This window comes from Mastomys coucha, unplaced genomic scaffold (genome assembly GCF_008632895.1).
Source record: "Mastomys coucha isolate ucsf_1 unplaced genomic scaffold, UCSF_Mcou_1 pScaffold13, whole genome shotgun sequence".
Taxonomy (NCBI): Eukaryota; Metazoa; Chordata; class Mammalia; order Rodentia; family Muridae; genus Mastomys; species Mastomys coucha.
In genome coordinates this window covers 57,506,837-57,524,441 of record NW_022196895.1, presented here as the reverse complement: position 1 = coordinate 57,524,441, position 17,605 = coordinate 57,506,837, and the positions used below count along the sequence as shown (strand labels likewise).

The following is a 17,605-nucleotide window of genomic DNA, read 5'->3' as shown; positions in this document are numbered from 1 at the left end:
GCTCGTCTTGGCTCCAGTGCGCACGCGTAGTGTCGGCGCTCTACTCTGGAACATGGCGGCGCGTTCGCTGTGGGCGGTGCAGCGGCTGCAGCGCCTCCTGGCCTCGGGGGCTGTGTCTGAGAGCAGGTGAGAGGGGCAGGCGGCGGCGTGAGCGCGGCGATGGGCAACCATGGGAAGGAAGACGAGGGCTAGCCGGGCGCCGGCGAGGACCGGCTTCGGTCCCATGACCCGGCGTCCACGCCGCGTCTCTTGCAAGGGAGGCTGAGGCCCATAGGCGCGCTTTTCCCAACCTTGGAAGATAAGTGTATCTTATCCCTTCCGTGGCCTAGGAGGTAGAACTCCAGGCATGACTAAATCAGAGACGAACTCTTTCCTAGCCCCTGCTCACTTGTTTCTTGCAGTGATGGATGTGTTAGAGTTCTTAGCCGGACTCCATGTGGTCTTAGGGCTATCAGTCTCTCCACCTTCTCAGGGGCGTTCTTTACCTGACTGTAAAAGAAAGACACTAGGTCTGGGTTCTCCTAATGGCCATCCATTATCAGTCTCAGGAATACTTTGAATTACAGTTGTCATCGGTGGACTGCAGACCCTGGTTAGTTCTTTTTAATTCATGCTTAAAAGTTGAGAAGCCTTTAAGAAAATTTGCTAACTCCTCCAGACTTAAATCTTAAAGGAAGTTAACCCTGTCTAGAAACCAGTTGTGATTCACGAACAGGTGTTTTGTGTTAGATCATTCCTGAGAATGAATTAAAAAAAAGACTGCGAGAGAAGTTCTGACTTGTAAATTAGCTGCGGGGAAACCCAGGAAATTTGCATGGCCATTTGTCACTCCTTTTTTTTTTTTTTTTTAATCTTAGTGCACCTGACCTAACACCAGACATACCAGAGCTGTGAGATGTTGGATTTAATGCTTAGGGCAGGGTGGTTTGTCTCCAAACCTTTGGCAGTTTGTTGGGTGAGGTAAGGAAATAATCAAAGATTAGTTTCTTCTGAAGGAGTAACTAGGCTGAGCACTGACCTTTTCTCTTTAAATCGGCCCTGTTTTGACCAGCAATCTGTTTATCCAAGATAAATGTAGTTTTCTAGGAGGGATGGTCTTTGACCATATGTAATTTGCTCCATACATACCTATAATAACTGTAATTTCTGAACCAAATATTTGGGACCATGTAGAATTGATTTCAAACCATAATAAAATTCAAGACCAGCCTGAAAAGTCTGGGAAGTGAAAGTTCTCTCACCTGTGTCTTCAAGCTAACTCCGCACTCTGCCTAGAACGCTCTCTTTAAAGCAAACTTTTACCACCACCCCCCAACCCCCTTAAACCTTTGTTTAAATTTCTGCCATCTCAGTGACCACTGTCCACTATACCCCCGTTCCTATAAATAATGAACTTCTTGCTTTAAAGAGCTCTGGGATCCACAGATGGATTAACCTGGAAGTTTTTTTTACTTGAAATAATTACTAGGATCCAGGAGGGATGGGGTGACAAAGAATACTCCTTAAATTAGAGATCAGGACTGACACACTCCAAGATCTGCTCTGAATGAGGTTCTAGGTTACATTGCTAGGTAAACTGAATGATTTTTTTGCTATACCAGGTGCAAGGGCTCACTTCCCTATGCCCATAGAAGCCAAGGACAGGTACACACACATCGTTTTATTGCAAAGTCTGTTGTTGAGGAAGTCAGGAACAGAAGGTTTACCTCTTTCCCTGGCCAGTTGATAGGGGAATTAGGAGAGAGGTTCTTCTTTTTCATTTAGGTGGTGAGAATGGGAAAGATCTAGGCTCATTTATACCAGTGCAAATGTCATCACGCCTCTTCACAAGTCATGTGTTTCTTTTTAGGGGGTGATTATGTTTTGTGCTTGTGATTCTGAGCTCGTGCTATCAAATGTCATTGGCAAGGCAAATGGCTTGTGGGAATGTCCTTTCTTAAAAAGCCTGTGTGAAAGTTCCCCGAAAGGATCCTGGAAGCTATTCCTGAATTTATGGGACCTTAGCCATTTCATTAGCTGTGCGATATTTTAGGTTACATTACTAGTTGAACAAAGCCTAATTGACTAAAACAAGTTTCTATTTTAGTGACCTGTTAGTCCATAGACTGTACCTGTCAGAATTTCTCTTTCATGGTTCAGATTCTCTTCCCTCCCTGAAAGCCTTACAGTGTGTGGTCACTACGTCTTAGCTGAGCCTAACTAAATTCCTTTTACCCATTTTCCACTTCTGTAAGATAAAAGAGTTAAACCAGAACCAAGTTACTTTGTGTGAGTTTGTGTGCTAAATATCCTGGCTCAACAAAACACCAGCTCTGGGTGGTTTTGGTTTTGGTTGGTTGGGGGGAGGGTGGTGGTGGTGGTCTTTTGAGGCAGGCTTTTACTGTGCTACCAGAAAGATCTACCAGATTAGCCTCCCAGTGCCTGAGATAAGCTGCTGTGCCCAGCTTAACTTTACGGTCCATAACAAGTCATTAAGCCTCTCATCTTGAGTTTTTCATCACTAAAGTAGGGTTTATTGGGGGACTGAGGCAAGTCCTGAGTGAGTGTAGTCCTGAGTGAGTGTAGTCCTGAGTCTTGCCTGTGTTGACAGGGACCAGCAATCCCCAAAACTCCAGAGTCTCATTTCATGGAGGAATGACAAAACCTTCTTCAGGAGACAGAGTGCTAGTGGTAACTACAATGGAGCTTTCGCAGACCCACCAGTTATATAAATAATGACATGGAGTCTTTTTAATATTTTAAAGCTTAGGCCTTTTGCTTGGGTAACCTCCCAGCTAGCTCATCTTCTTAACCCAACGAATCCTGGCCTCATCTGTGGCCCGGTGTGTATCTTTGCCCCGCTATAGTCTGTCCTGTTCCCTCCATGCCACTGACTTCACCCAGAGACCCTTTCTCTACATGGAAATTCCACCCTCCACTTCGTGCTTAGCTACAGCTCTTTATTAAAACCAATCAGCAAGTAAGGAAGGTGAGTTTTACAAAATAGAAAACCTGATGCTGGGCCAGTCTCTCTGCTAGTACAGAATTTAACAATTGATTATACAGGAATACACTGTCACATGATGCACCCTAACAGTTAACAGTGGAAGTGCAGAAAGATCTACTATAACTTTCTCCCCCCTTGATGTTGACTGCTCCCCTACAGAGATTATATTTCTACTGAGATTAACTAAACCTGCCCCCTTGTTTATCTGTGTGTAATTACCTCACCTTGTTCAGCTGTATGCTATAACTCTGTTCCGTCTATATACTAAAATATATATAGTATATATTTCAGTCTCTGTTCAGTCTATATACTAAAATATATATAGTATATATAATCAAAGCTTCCAGGGTGCTGAGGTGTCTCCAACCAGGAGACCTGACTAGTTGATTCCAGCTTTCTGTTTCTTTTCTTCACGCTCTCACCATCCCAGTCATCTATCCCTAGAGCCATTCGGATGCAGTGAACCAGGGACGTGGACAGTGACTTTGGGAAACTCTTATTGGTCAGATGAGAGACCACTTCCACAAAAAAGTGTGCTTATGCAGGTGAAAGGGGGGAAATAAGGTAGAAAAAAATGAGAAAGGCATAAAGCTAAAGGAACAAAGGGCGAGAGGGCATGCAATTCTAAGTGTTGGGTATAAGAAATATGGGACACAGATTCTAGAGATAGGCAGTAGTATTTCAGTACGTAGAGATTTTGAGAAATCCTGAAAGCAGGGTAAAAACATTGTAGCCCCATCAGTGACAGGTAGTCCTTGACAGATTGTTTTTACTAGAAGCCCTGTCAATACTACCAGGCACATCCCCAATGGAAATTTTTCTCCTAGACCACTTGACTGTCATAGAAACTGGTCTGTAGAGAACTGGCTATTTTGCAGCATTGGGTTGGGTATTCACTGCAGCTACTGCTTTGGTGGAAAACAATTACAGGCCAAACACAGAATTGTCCAGTAGCCCCCGGAACTTTGTTTTCTTTGTTATAAAAAAAGACAGAAAGAAATAGGGTAAATGGAAGTTGTTACAGGGTTTCCGAGCACAGAGTCATGCAGGTGAGCAGTAGGTCCCTACAGCAGGACTGCTGCTGTGCCATTGCTTCCACTTAATGAAGAGATTTTGCTTCTTTTCCCATCAGTGTTCACAGTGACAACACCTGTGTAGTCAGAATAATGCAAACCTTGGAGGTGGCTACAAGCCTGGATCAAGAGTTACATCGTCTTTTATGTAGGACCCAGAACTCTCACTATGTTTATCATATTTGGTGACACTGAGGTCTCCCTCTGCCATTGGCTGAAGGTAGTGTATGAGTCACACCTTGGTCTCAGGATCCCTGCTCTGCTTCCCTGCTGCCATGTAGTCAGGCTTTATACAAGCTCTTAACAGTCATTCTCTGTACTGTCAAAATGCTGCCTCTTTATGCAGTAAATTTGCCATCTCCCCAGAACTGGCTAGGCAAGGAGTTAAGCAGCGCACCCACTGGGTTCCTTTCCAACCTGTCACACATGAACTGTTAACCCCAGGGGGTTGCATCACAATGCTCTCTGGCAGATGGATGTTGCTCATGTAACTTCCTTTGGGAAATACTGTTTGTGCATGTTTAATGCTGGTAACTATTCTCAGATTGTCTATGCCTCTGTCCACACAGGAGGCTGCAGAGCAGACCACACCACTCACTGCATTGCAGCATTTGCCATTTTGAGCTATCCACAGCATCTTTAGGCAGAAAATAATTCCTATTTATACATCTTCTGCATTAAAAACTTTTGTGCCCAACAAAAACTAGCTCACAACACAAGCATTCCTTACAGCCCCTAGGGACAGGCTGTTGTAGAAAGACCCCACAGATGTCTCAAACAACAAAACACTAAAGGGGTGGAGCTCTACCCTGACCCAGTTATCTAAACAAGGCCTCACTTACATTAAAAATTTTAATTGTATAGTAGACAGCCTCACTGTGTAGAGTTTACACTGGTCACCAAAGGGCAGAGGAGCAGAACCTAAGGTGCTATGGAAAGATGTCATGACAGGAGAATGATCTGACCTGTGCTAATGGTGGGTGAGCATATGCTTGTGTTTTTCCTGAAGGTGCAGAACAGCCACTTTGGGTACCTTCAAGGCCTATAAAGGTCTGTGGATCCAATGAAGAGCCTGTCTCCAGGCATGAAGAGGCTGAGACATTCCAACAAAGGGTGACTCTGTAGCACCCGAGGACAAGAAGGCAGCTCAGAGGGGCAGAGTGGGGGCACTAGCCTGGAGGAGCCAAAAGTCAGACAGCAAAAGATGGCAGTCTTACCACTGTCTGTCTGGGGCTGAGTGCAGCAAACTGCCACTGGACCAGGAGTGAAGAGTCATCCTGAACATATGAGAAACACGAAATGGAGATGTAGGGAGAAGAGGAAGCCCTGAGAGACTGAAGTCTGTGGTGAATGTATGTGGTGATGTGAGTTGGCCATGTCAAAGACCCCGGAGCCTCAGGCCCAAGGAGGCATGGCGAAGCCTTCCTCTGAGGATTGAGTTGAATGTTGACAGTATGTTCAGACAGTGTCCACCGTAGCTTCTCCCCTCTGGATATTTATGACTGAGCCTACAGAGACTGCTCCTACTGACATTAACAAAACCTGTCCCCTTGGTCTACCTGTCTCTGCCTAAATGCCTGTGTAAACTAATATTTTCTACTTGTCAGTAAATTCATTCTATTCCTATTTTTAATTAAAAATTTAAAAATTAGTATTAAAATTTAAAAATTTAATACTTATTTAAAAATACGTATTAAAAATTAGCATTTTTTCCCTTATTACAAACACATGAATGAATCTGAAACACATTCTAAGTGAAAAATTGCATCTAAGTGACCATCTATTACGATTTTGTTGACACTAAGCATTCATAAAAGGCATATCTATAGAAAACAAAATATTGTCAGGCTTACCTGGGGCAGACTATTTAAGAGAAAATGGTAAGTGATGTAATAAGTACAAGCCTTCTTTTTATGGTGACAAAGATGTTCTGAAATTGTGATTTCAGAATTTGGTTGACTCTGGACATAGTAAAAATGTTTGAATGGAACTGCTTAAGTGGTAAATTGTATGGCATGACGGCTACATACTGATAAAACTTTAAGTGTATGAGAGTTTTGCCTACATTATGCCTGTGCATCACCTGTATGCCTGCTGCCCACAGAAGCCTGAAGGCATTAAGATCCTCTAGAACTGGAGTTACATGTGGTTGTGAGCTGCCAAGGTCTTCTGGGAGAGCAGCCAATGCTCTTAACCAACCAGGGCTGTTTGGTTTTTTTTTTTTTTTTTTCACCTTAAAGCTATTGCTTTTAAGAGCACTTTAAAATCTAGTCATGTTTCAGGTATTGAGTGATTAAAAACGTGAGGCAGATGAAGCAGAAAAATGCCTAGGAAGGACTTTGTCTGTTGTCAAGACTGACTGAGCACTGTGGAGAGTTTTGGTGTGGGTGCTTTGGGCTCTAACTGTTGTGGTTTTGCATTTGTGTGCCACTGCCCCACCCAACCTCTTAGGGGATGGCTACATCCATTCAGCATGGCCACCCAAAGAACTGCTGGGGAAGACTGCAGCTCCGAGGACCCTCCTGATGGACTTGGTCCCTCCCTTGCTGAACAGGCCTTAAGGCTGAAAGCCGTTAAACTGGAAAAAGAAGTCCAGGATTTAACAGTGAGTAGTAGACTCTATATTATTTGTTGTTTATGTCTCTTCTCTGGTTTAAATGTTCAAGCAAAGTTGTGTGTGTGTGTGTGTGTGTGTCTTTTTTAAAAATAAATTTTCCTCTTAAATGGCTCTTTAACCTCTTCCTCCATTAGGCCCACTAGGCCAAAAAAGAAAAAAAGTCTGATTTTTAAAATGCCACATGGCTAAGGATGTACCTCCACTTGGCTCCCTCTTGCTTGTGTCGTAGCATTTAGATAGCTGATGGCTTGGCAAGGTAAAGGTGATGCGGTGCCAGTCAGGTGACAGACAGTAAATATTTGTTGGGTGTGCTGGGTCTTTGTACTTTCCTAGTCAGAGTACATCTGGCTTCCTGGACACAGTCGTGATTGAGCACTTTGAGATGAGGTCGATAAAGCAGAAGAATTACAAAGCAGCGCAAAGCCACTCAGGACTAAGGGTGCTGGGAAGCGTGTCTGTGAGACCAGTCAAAGAAACCAGGGATTACAAGCCAGAAGAGGACTAAACAGGCTGAGAACTGCCTTGAAATGGGTGCTGGGTTTTTAAAACTTAGTCATATTAGAGTTCAAATTAATGGAAGAAAGCTTGGCAGTGTTACCTAAATTATAAAGTCTTTTCTCTGAATAATGAACTGAAACTGGTGTGTGTGTTCAAGCTAGTTGGAATGACTTACAAGCTACTGGAGAGTAAGTAGATTGCCTCTGATAGTTTGGAGAGCAGCCAGCCTCACGCTGTTTGTTTTTAACGACTAGTTTTATTGGAGCCTTTGTGCATGCTGAGAGAGAGCCCTGTCCCTGTTACAGGCATGAGGTTTATAAAGTAAAAGCATTCTTCCCCGATGATTTCTCATCCTTTGATTTTGCTTTTGATATTTAGCTGAGATACCAGAGAGCTGTCGCTGATAGTGAAAACATAAGGAGAAGAACCCAGAGATGTGTGGAGGACGCGAAGATATTTGGTAAGGATGATTCACAAACGAATAAATTTAGTTGAAGGGCAGGCACCTCTGTAGCACCTTTGTAAACTGAGCATAAGTAGACCTACGTCTGAGTCCCTAACTGATCTCATCCCTCCTCCCACTCTCCCCACAGGCTTTCTCTGCTCTTCTTGGGAATAGTATATTAACCATTGCTATGATAATTTCTGGCCTTTGTTTTTCTAAGCATGTACAACTAGTAAATTTCTAACATTCTAGTCTGTACACCACCTTTTCTGTAATTAATGAACTAGTGAATCTTTAAGACATTCAAAGGAGAATCCAAAGAACATAACCAGGAACTCTAAAGTTCCTTAATGTAAGCAACATTGGTCTGTACGCACAGGGAAAGTCCGTACTGCTGTCTGTGGACGAGAATTCTTAGTGCTGTCAGTGCTCCGAGAGGTGGTGATTTATAGAACAGCCTGAAGAAAGCTAAAATTTTGAGGGGGGGGAGTGTGTGTGTGTGTGTGTGTCCAAGTTTATAGCAAGGCTCAGCAAACCATAGCCAGTTAATATTTACAGTTTTAAATGTCATGATTTTTTTTTTTTTAAATCCACATAAACTTGTTTTCTTTTTACCTACAGAACATAAAGTCCTTGGCTTTTGCCTCTTGTCCCACAAAACCTAACATGCTTCCTGTGTGGCCTTTTATGGAAGACAGTTGTTGGCTGCTGAGTTATGGAAATGTCTGTTGCCAATAGCACAGTTTTAGCAATGGGAGAGCTTCTGATGTTCCACCTGCTTGATGAGCAAGATGGATGGACACCAGAAGTCAAGCTTTGAGTTAGAACTAGTTATTATCAGGTTACTCAAGAAATACATGGTAAGACATCTGGGAACAAACTCATGTTAGCTAGCTGCTAACCAGTTTATTATCCTAAAATGTATCTAGCCAAAGAGTCCGCAAGAGTCATTAGCCATGGGAATTTCCTCCTGGTGACCAGAGATTCTTAGGAAGCCAAAGGGTTTCTGGATGATCATGGAGAGAAAAGGAATGTACAGTGTGTTTTTGTTTTGGGTTTTTTGTCTTTTGAGACAGGGTCTCTCCATGTAGCCCTGGCTATTCTGGAACCCTCTATGTAGACCAGTTTGAGGCTGGCCTTGGAACTACAGAGATTCCTGCCTCTGCCTCCCAAGTGCTGAAATTAAAGGTGGTGAGCTACTGTGCCTGGGCGAAAGCATAGCGTTTTTAACAGCTATATCATGACAACTGTCTCAGCTCCTTGCATGCATAGTTTTAACTTTGTGATCTATCTGCTCAAAGATTCTTTTTTCCAAGAGATTGCTACCTATTAAAATAATGTAATCAATTGGGACTAAGGAGATGGCTCAGTGGGTAATTTCTTTGCAGGCATGAAGGCCTGAGTTGGGATACCCAGAACTCATGAAAAAAAAAAAAAAAAAGGTCAGTGGGGAGGGGACAGGCAGGTCCTAGAAGCTCACAGGGCACTCAGTTTGGCTAAAATGTCCATCTCTGTCCAATAAAAAAACTGAAAACCTGAGAGCAAAACATCCAATGTTGACCTTTGATGACTTCTACTGGTATGCACATACAAGAAAGCATATGCACACATCACACACAAAATAATCCTAACGCAATAGTGAGAATGCAATCAGAGACTGGGCCTTGGTGCAGCAAGGAGAACTCGGGCTTCCGTTTAGTCAGATTTCCGCTGCTTCACCAACATAGGAACAGTCTCCCCTGGTAGGACACAGGTCAACACAGAAGCTTGCTGCTTCTGCACTAGGACTGGAGGGCTGAAGATGGAGCTCTGCAGCTGAGCACTCACACAATGTTCAGAGTGGCAGGCTTGAGCATGCTAGACAGCTCTGAAAACCACAGTCTGCTCTCAGTCGGGGCCTTGTTGCTTCTGCTCACTCTTCTCTCTCCTGCCTCCTCTCCTATTCTAAACTAGATGATGCCACACTCCTTCACGTGGCACTCGAGTTTATTCCTTCCTCGTGGGCCCATGTGCATGCCTGTAAATCAGCAGGCACAGTGCTAGTACTGCTGCTGTTGGACTAGCTCCAGTGAGGTTCCCACTGTTTTCCTCGCAGAACTCTGCCAGGTCTTGTTCCCTGGCACTTAAAGGGACAGTGCCTTCCTCTAGCCGGCCATGTTCTGGCCAGCTTTCTCAGATCGCTTGGTCAGTGTTTTTCTGTTGCTTACATGTGGCTTCTCTAAGTAGCTGTCTATTTGGCGTGGCTGTAAATCTCTCCATAGAGTCCTTACTCTTCGCCTGTCCTTGCTGAGCACTATCCCTGGATGTCTAATGATGAGCATTCCTTATCCCAGTCAATGCAAACAGTGGGTTCTCAGCAAATGAGTTTTATTTTCATCTTGTGACAGGTCCCATTGCTTTAAAAGGCTTCTGTGGACCTTTTCCAGCACCTTCGTGGTAGGCCATAGGAAGGAAACTCTGCTCATCTGTTGGTGTGCTACACCCTCCTATCCAGCCAGCCTTGAGAACAAGTGGCTCTTGGCATCTTTAGCGTAATATTTTTCTGATTGGGTACCCCCAACCCATACCCTCCCAATGAAATCTTCCTACCTTACCTCTTGAGAATGGCCCCTGCACACCTAAGATAAACCTGTTTTCAGTCTGTTTTGTGTAGACTGACTTAGTCAAGTTGTAACTTCCCAGTTTCCCAGTAGGATTCCTGGAGATAGCTGTCTATCTCCAAACAGACACACTTTGCAAAAAAGGCACTGACCTGTCAGTTGAGCTGGGGTGGTTAAACTGATGCCCAGGTCCTGCGTGGCAGCCTTCCCACTCTGAGAAACATGAAGTATAAAGTGTCCTAGCCACTTCCCATCCTTCTCCAGATCCTGCCCCTAAGGTTAGCATTGTTCTCAGATGTGTGTTTGCTTTCTGTATAGGAATCCAGAGCTTCTGTAAGGACCTGGTGGAGGTGGCAGACATTTTGGAGAAGACTACCGAGTGCTTTTCAGAAGGAGCCCAGCCTGAGGACCACAAGCTTACTCTGGAAAAAGTCTTCCAAGGACTGTCCCTGTTAGAAGCAAAGCTGAAAAGTGTGTTTACCAAACATGGCCTAGAGAAAATGACACCCATTGGCGACAAATACGACCCTCATGAGCATGAACTCATCTGTCACATGCCAGCAGGTGTTGGGGTGCAGCCTGGCACCGTGGCATTAGTTCGGCAGGATGGCTACAAACTTCATGGCCGCACCATTAGACTTGCACAAGTGGAAGTGGCAGTGGAGTCTCAGAGAAGGCTCTGAACAGGTCACTGGAACCAAACCCTCTCCCAGAGTCAGGCACCTATGTCTCCTTTATTTATTAAGCTGGTTTGTATTATACATGAGGTCCTTCGTGTGCTCCGTTTCAGACTTAGTCACATTGGCTGTATCTCTACAGTGTCTTACTGGGTTTATGTGACCTGTTAAGTCTCATCGGGAATCCTGCCACTAGGCATTCGAACAGTATGATGAGTGTCATGTGGCCTTTATCAAAATGTTTACAAAAATCACTTAAATTGGTACTCTGATGACTGAATCCAAAATCTTCTCACCTGTGTTTTCCTCTAGCCATAGGAATTAGTGCAGCATCTTGTATCTTGTATTTTTTGAGAAAGGGAAATGGTAGGGATTGGTTTGGCATTTAGATACGTAGATGGAAATGCCTTAACCTTGTATAAATTTAGATCATTTGGGCTAGCATGTAGACAGATTTCCCAGGGCTCCTTTTTTATTTCACTTTTCCAGTCATCTCTTGTGTTTGTATTCCCTGCCAGGGTCACACTCATGCTGTTTTATAGCCAACCCTTTCTGGTCCCTTTTAGAAGGGGTAAAGGATCAGGCCAGTCTTCCTTTCTTATTGTTAGTCAGGTAAATGAATACATTTCTCATTAAACTGGGCTCAAGTCTAAGAATAGGCAGTCCCTGGTTACCTTGACAACAAAACCAATCCCAGGGAGACCAAAAGCCTCCATACATCTCAAATTGAAGAAATAGACTTTGGGGACCAGGCATGATGGCTGTCAATTCAAAAATAAAAACAAAATATTAAGGTGGATCTTTTTTTTTTTTTTACAGTATATAATTTACACAAAAGTAATTGCATCCCTTGCATGGACTCAGAATGAACCGGGCCATCCTTTCTGGATTAGGGTGTGGGGCTGCTTTGGAGATGACAAGAGACTTCCTATAGCAGCAGAAACAAAAGTAAATACAATCAAAGTCCTCGGGCACATTGTAATACAGTTGCTGCTACCTTCACCATTCCAATTTTTAAATCCTGAGTCAAAAGCACCAAGAAAAGGAAAATTTCTATATATTTATTATTGATAAAAGGAAGAAAATTGTCTCAGTTCTGCATATGTTTTGTTAGGAAAAGATGTGACACAGCTCCATCACTGTCGACCTAGAATCATTTGCAGTTCACAAAGGAAGGGCTGGCCATATTCCCTGTGTTCTTCCTGGGTGAACCGTATGTATCTCCTGGAAGATGGACAGTAAGGCCGAGGTGACTGCCCATCTACACAGGGTACTTGTACTCGGGGAGCAATGATGTGGATTTTCATAGTACTAGAAGCCAGAGAAGTGATCTGCATCCTGTAGTGATCAGTGTCTTCGAACATGGGGGTACCACCAGACAGCACTGTGTTGGCATTGAAATTGTTGACATTGACATCACATTTAATGATGGAATGGAAGATAAGTTCATAGATGCCATCGTATTCCACACCCAGAAAGAAAGGCTAGAAAGAACACCTGGGGGCAGCAGAGTTGGTTCTTGCCAATAATGATGACCTGGTCATTGGGCAGCTCATAACTTCTCCAGGGAGGAAAAGGATGTAGCAGCAGTTGTGTCTTATGGGAAGTCCCAGGCAACATGGCACAGTTTCCCTTTGATAATAACAATTGGCCAGAGTGAGGCTGTAGCCATGCTTGCTCGGGAGCTTCATGAGTAGTCTATAAGGTCCTTGTACAGGATCACGTAAGGAAGACCATAGTCCCTGTAGATAGATAGTGTGGGTGACGGTGTCTCCAGAGTCCGTGGGGATGCAAATGGTACTATCAAGATAGCACAGCCTTGGTGGCTATGTGCGTGGCTGGGTGTTGGTGGTCTTGAGCATGATCTGGATTCATTATGATTGGCCTAGGGTTCAGGGAGCCTTGGTAAGCAGTATAAAGTATGGTGTCAACTCTGTCACCCAAGTTGGTGACAATTAAATCCTCCATGGATATCTCGGGGTCAGGATGCTTCTCTTGCTCTAGGCCATGTCACCCACGTAGGAAACCTGGCCAGTGCCACCATCATACCCCAGTGCATTGGGCTACCCACCATGCAGCAGGAGACAGACTTGGAAGCATCCTTACCTCTCTGAAGCCAGCTCTGTTAGCGCCAGTGCAGCAATATCTGCTTCCGTGGCAAATGGTGACAGGTGGGGACCCAGCAGTGGAGTATCAGAGACAAGCTCATGCTTGCCAGGTAAACGTGGATACTACAGAGCATCTTCCCTTATATGTAAGGAGCTATTTTTACAGCTTCTTGGGTATGAAGTAATTTTAGGCAGCACCAACTGCAAATGACCCAAATACATTAGTATAGGTAATTATCTACAGTGGCTGATTCCACCAACCTTGATTCTTGGCTTTTGTCACTTTAGCCCTGGAATCCTATATTAGATTATATGGGGAGAAAACAAAAATTCTGAACTCCTATAATTTCTCATTAAATAAGGCTGATGTGTGCCTTCCCTCTCCCCGTCCTGTCATGGGAGCTGACAAATTACTACCTCTCACATCAACAGAACTTGTGTTTTTAGAGCATTGGAGAATAGATGCAAGGTCTCATGAATGCTAGGTAAACTCTCTACAACTCCCAGCCCTGGCAAGCTTTTTTTCCTAAGTTTTGTATCCACCTTAGGCCTTATTTGTATGAACATCTACTTATGTATTAACCTTATAAATTTTATGAACCTGTATAGTTTTTAAGTCTCAATGACTGGTGATGTGTAAAAGATTTGCCCAGTAAATACTTTAATGTGTGAATAATACATGAGGTAAACTTTATAAAGGTTTTAATATAAGAGGTCTTAACTGATGTAAGAAAAAACAGGAATGAGAAGTTGATGTTGTAAATAAACTTGCTTAGGAAGTGCTTAGTAGAATTTAGCAAAAGAAGCACTCTCTTAGCATAATTCTGCCAGCCAGGCGGGATTGCCATGGTTAGCAGCTGCCTGGGAAAAGCAGTGCTCATCTGTCTTGATGGTTATGACAGTACTTTACATTGTAAATTTACCCCATTGATACAAACAACCAAATCTTGTCATCTCTAACTGTGAAATGTAGTTAATGACTCAAAGTATAACTTGGAGCCTGGAAACTATATTGGCTAGCAGGGATTTCTGTTCAGGGCCAGTTTCCCTTTGTACATTAGCCAGAAGCAGTCATGTGCTAATACTTAAAAGAGCTTTCCCTTTATTAATCTCTAAGAGATGGAATAACTTCTCCTTGGGAAGGCGTATGATTTCTATGACATCACCCATTCTGCTGCTTCTAATGCTTAAAGATGTCTATTCTAAGACTAGACTCAAGAGACAACTCTTCTAGAGACTTTGGCCAAACTACAAATTAAACTGGCACCAACTGGATCACTAGAAAAACCAAATTCTGTGGGGTTCAAGAATCCCACAAAATCTGAGACTGTCAGAAAATTGGTGCTTAGATCCTATCCTCAGAACAGGGTTTAGGGCTCCTAGAAACCGCAAGAGCAGAGAAAACTATAGTGAATAAAGGTGGTCTTGTGGACATTGTGAGATCTTTGATACATAAAACTGCCAATTGTAAATATATAAATTTTCAACTTGTGTATTAAAAAATGGAAAAAGTCAGCCTCTCGAGTACTCATGATTGCAGTTTCCCAAAATAATACCAGCTCAATATATACCACACAATATTTTGAAATGGCATAGTCTAGTCTCAGTCCTCCAGTCATTTTGAGGTGGGACCTTCATGAGTAAGATGTGTTTAAATGAAGCCATCTTTCTTTGGTCCCCACCATCTTCACCAGATCTAAACACTTGGGCAAAGGTAGGGCTTGGAGATGCTATAAAGTGTACTTTAGGAGTAAATAGCCACTTTAGGAAACAATCATGACTATCTTATGTGCAGGTTTGGTCTCCATGTAAGTGTCCTGTGTGCACGCTTGGTACCTGTGGAGGCCAGAAGAGGATGTCAGATCTCCTGGAACTGGAGTGAGAGATGGTTGTAAACCACCATGTGGGTACACTTCAAAAGTACTGCTTACCGGGGGCTGTGACATGGCTCGGTGGTGAAGAACACTCTCCCAGAGAACCAGGGTTTATTCCCAGCACCCTCTGCAGTCAGATTCTCTTGGCCAGGCATTATTTTATTCTTCCACTGGACACATGTTGTAATTTTTTTTTTATATAAAGTACAACATTTAATTGGGGCTGGCTTACAGGATCAGAGGTTCAGTCCATTGTCATCAAGGTGGGAACATGGCAGCATCCAGGCAGGCATGGTGCAGGAGGAGCTGAGAGTTCTACATCTTCCTCTGAAGGCTGCTAGCAGAATACTCAACATGTTGTAATTTTTTAAAATTTTATTTATTTATTATATGTAAGTACACTGTAGCTGTCTTCAGACATCCCAGAAGAGGGCATCAGATCTCGTTACAGATGGTTGTGAGCCACCATGTGGTTCCTGGGATTTGAACTCAAGACTTTTGGAAGAGCAGTCAGTGCTCTTAACTACTGAGCCATCTCTGCAGCCTACATATTGTAATAAGCAGTGAAATTCCCCAGTTGAAGTTTGCCCCCTCATGCCCTCATTTCAACAAGGTTGACAGATGGAAACAGTGAGAAAAGAGCCATGTCTATTTTGGAGTTAACTAGCTGCCCTTGATAGGAAACTAGGACGAATTTTAGGAGTTCTGTTGTCTGAAACATGTAGTTTTGCAAGTAGTTTTAGTAGTATGTTCTTTTATTGTTCTGTAGTTTTTGCAGACTTAAAATCGTGAATTCAGAATGAGATGAAGCAAAACAGTTGAAAGAAGGGACAATGGAGCCAGAACAGTGTAATAGAACTCTAGCTTGGTATAGACTTGGAGCCCAGTTCTGGTCCCCGTGACTTCTGGTGCTAATCATTCCCTGCTTATAAAGTGGTTATAATTTATGATACTATGAGGAGTACATGAAACTCCAGTAAGCTTTCCTATTGTATTGCTTAAGATTATCACATTGTTTTTCTTGCATTTTTTATGGTTGCTTAAAGACTGGTTGAGTGAGAGCATTAATAATAATGAGTGAAGCCAGGCGATGGTGGCATTCGCCTTTAATCCCAGCACTTGGGAGGCAGAGACAGGTGGATTTCTGAGTTCGAGGCCAGCCTGGTCTGCAGAGTAAGTACCAGAACAGCCAGGGCTACACAGAGAAACCCTGTCTCAAAATAATAATAATAATAATAATAATAATAATAATAATAATAATAATAATAATAAGTACTAGTAATTTTTTTTGCTTGTTTGTTTTTTTGTTTTTCAAGGCAGGGTTTCTCTGTGTAGCCCTGTCTGTCCTGGATCTCACTCTGTAGACCAGGCTGGCCTCGAACTCAGAAATCTGCCTGCCTCTGCCTCCCAAGTGCTGGGATTAAAGGCGTGCACCACCACTGCCCGGCAATAGTAATTAATAGTAATAGGTTGTTAGCTAGCCTCCGTGAGCCCTGTGTGGCTTGAGCCCTGGGACCCTGGCTATGAAGTGAGTGAAGAAAGGACAGGCATACACATATACACAGGGAGGCGGGGAATCAGATGTGACTCCTTAACGCTGCCACTACCACTGGAATCTGTGGATACTTATTAGATACAGCACAAGGGAGGAGTTAACTAGAATCAAAGGAGATGTCTGGAGGCCAGCAGTTTCAGACCATAAGCATCCAGGAGGAGGAAACCACGGTTGCTAGTCTTCGGAAACACTTAGTCTTCCATAGACACTCAGACTCCAGAGAAAAGTTTGGCCAGTTTTCCATGGGGAATTGGCCTTATAGTCCTCAGCAGGCAGTATCCATATCAAAATACATATTCACTCAGAATTTCAGTGGCTCAGACTTCTCTATCGCTACACTGACTCTCTTAGGGTTCGTATTGCTGTGATGAAACACCATGAACAAAATAAGTTGGGGAGGAAAGGATTTGTTCTGCTTACACTTCCCTATTGCTCATTGAAAGAAGTCAGAGCAGGAACCTGGAGGTTGTAGCAGGTACAGAAGCCACGGAGGACTGCTGCTTACTGGTTTACTGACTTAGCCTAGGGGTTTCTCTACCGAGAATGGATTGGAGCCTTCCTCATCAATCACTAATTTAAAAAATGCCCTATATGCGTGACTGTATTCCATCCTGATCATTAATAGCTTTTCTAATAGCTGAGATGGCTCAGTGGTTAAGGGCACTGACTGCTCTTCCAGAGGTCCTGAGTTCAATTCCCAGCAAGCACATGGTGGCTCACAACCATCTGTAATGGGACCCAATCAATGCCCTCTTCTGTTGTAATTGAAGACAGCGACAGTGTACTCACATACATAAAATAAATAAATCTAAAAAAAAAAAAAAAAAAAAAAAAAAAAAAAAAAAAAAAAAAAAAAAAAAAAAAGCCGAGCCAATACCTTCTTGTCCACCAGTGGCTCCATCATGCAAATGGGGCTACCCTGTACAATTGTGGACTAATTAAAAGATTATTACGTTGGTTTTGGAGTGGTCTGTTACATAGCAGCAGTTAGCTGATATGATTTCCTCACTACATTTCCAGTCTCAGCTAATTATTTTTGCACCCCGATACCAATTGTGTGGTTTTATTTCCTTGCTTTTCCTCTTACCAGCTATTTTGAGCCTGATGGTCTCATGCATGCATTGGCAATGAGCTGGTAGTGTTATAAGAACTAATGGGTACAGCCAAACACT

The 17,605-nt window shown here is 43.2% G+C and overlaps 1 protein-coding gene across 1 annotated transcript; it reads left to right on the top strand.

Annotated features, from left to right (window-relative positions):
* On the top strand, positions 1-14,517 carry Grpel2 (GrpE like 2, mitochondrial). The gene is made up of 4 exons (XM_031365818.1): positions 1-126; positions 6,511-6,664; positions 7,553-7,634; positions 10,538-14,517. The coding sequence occupies exons 1-4, from the start codon at positions 53-55 to the stop codon at positions 10,900-10,902; spliced, it is 675 nt and encodes a 224-aa protein (XP_031221678.1). The 5' UTR covers positions 1-52; the 3' UTR covers positions 10,903-14,517.
* The last annotated feature ends 3,088 nt before the right edge of the window (positions 14,518-17,605 follow it).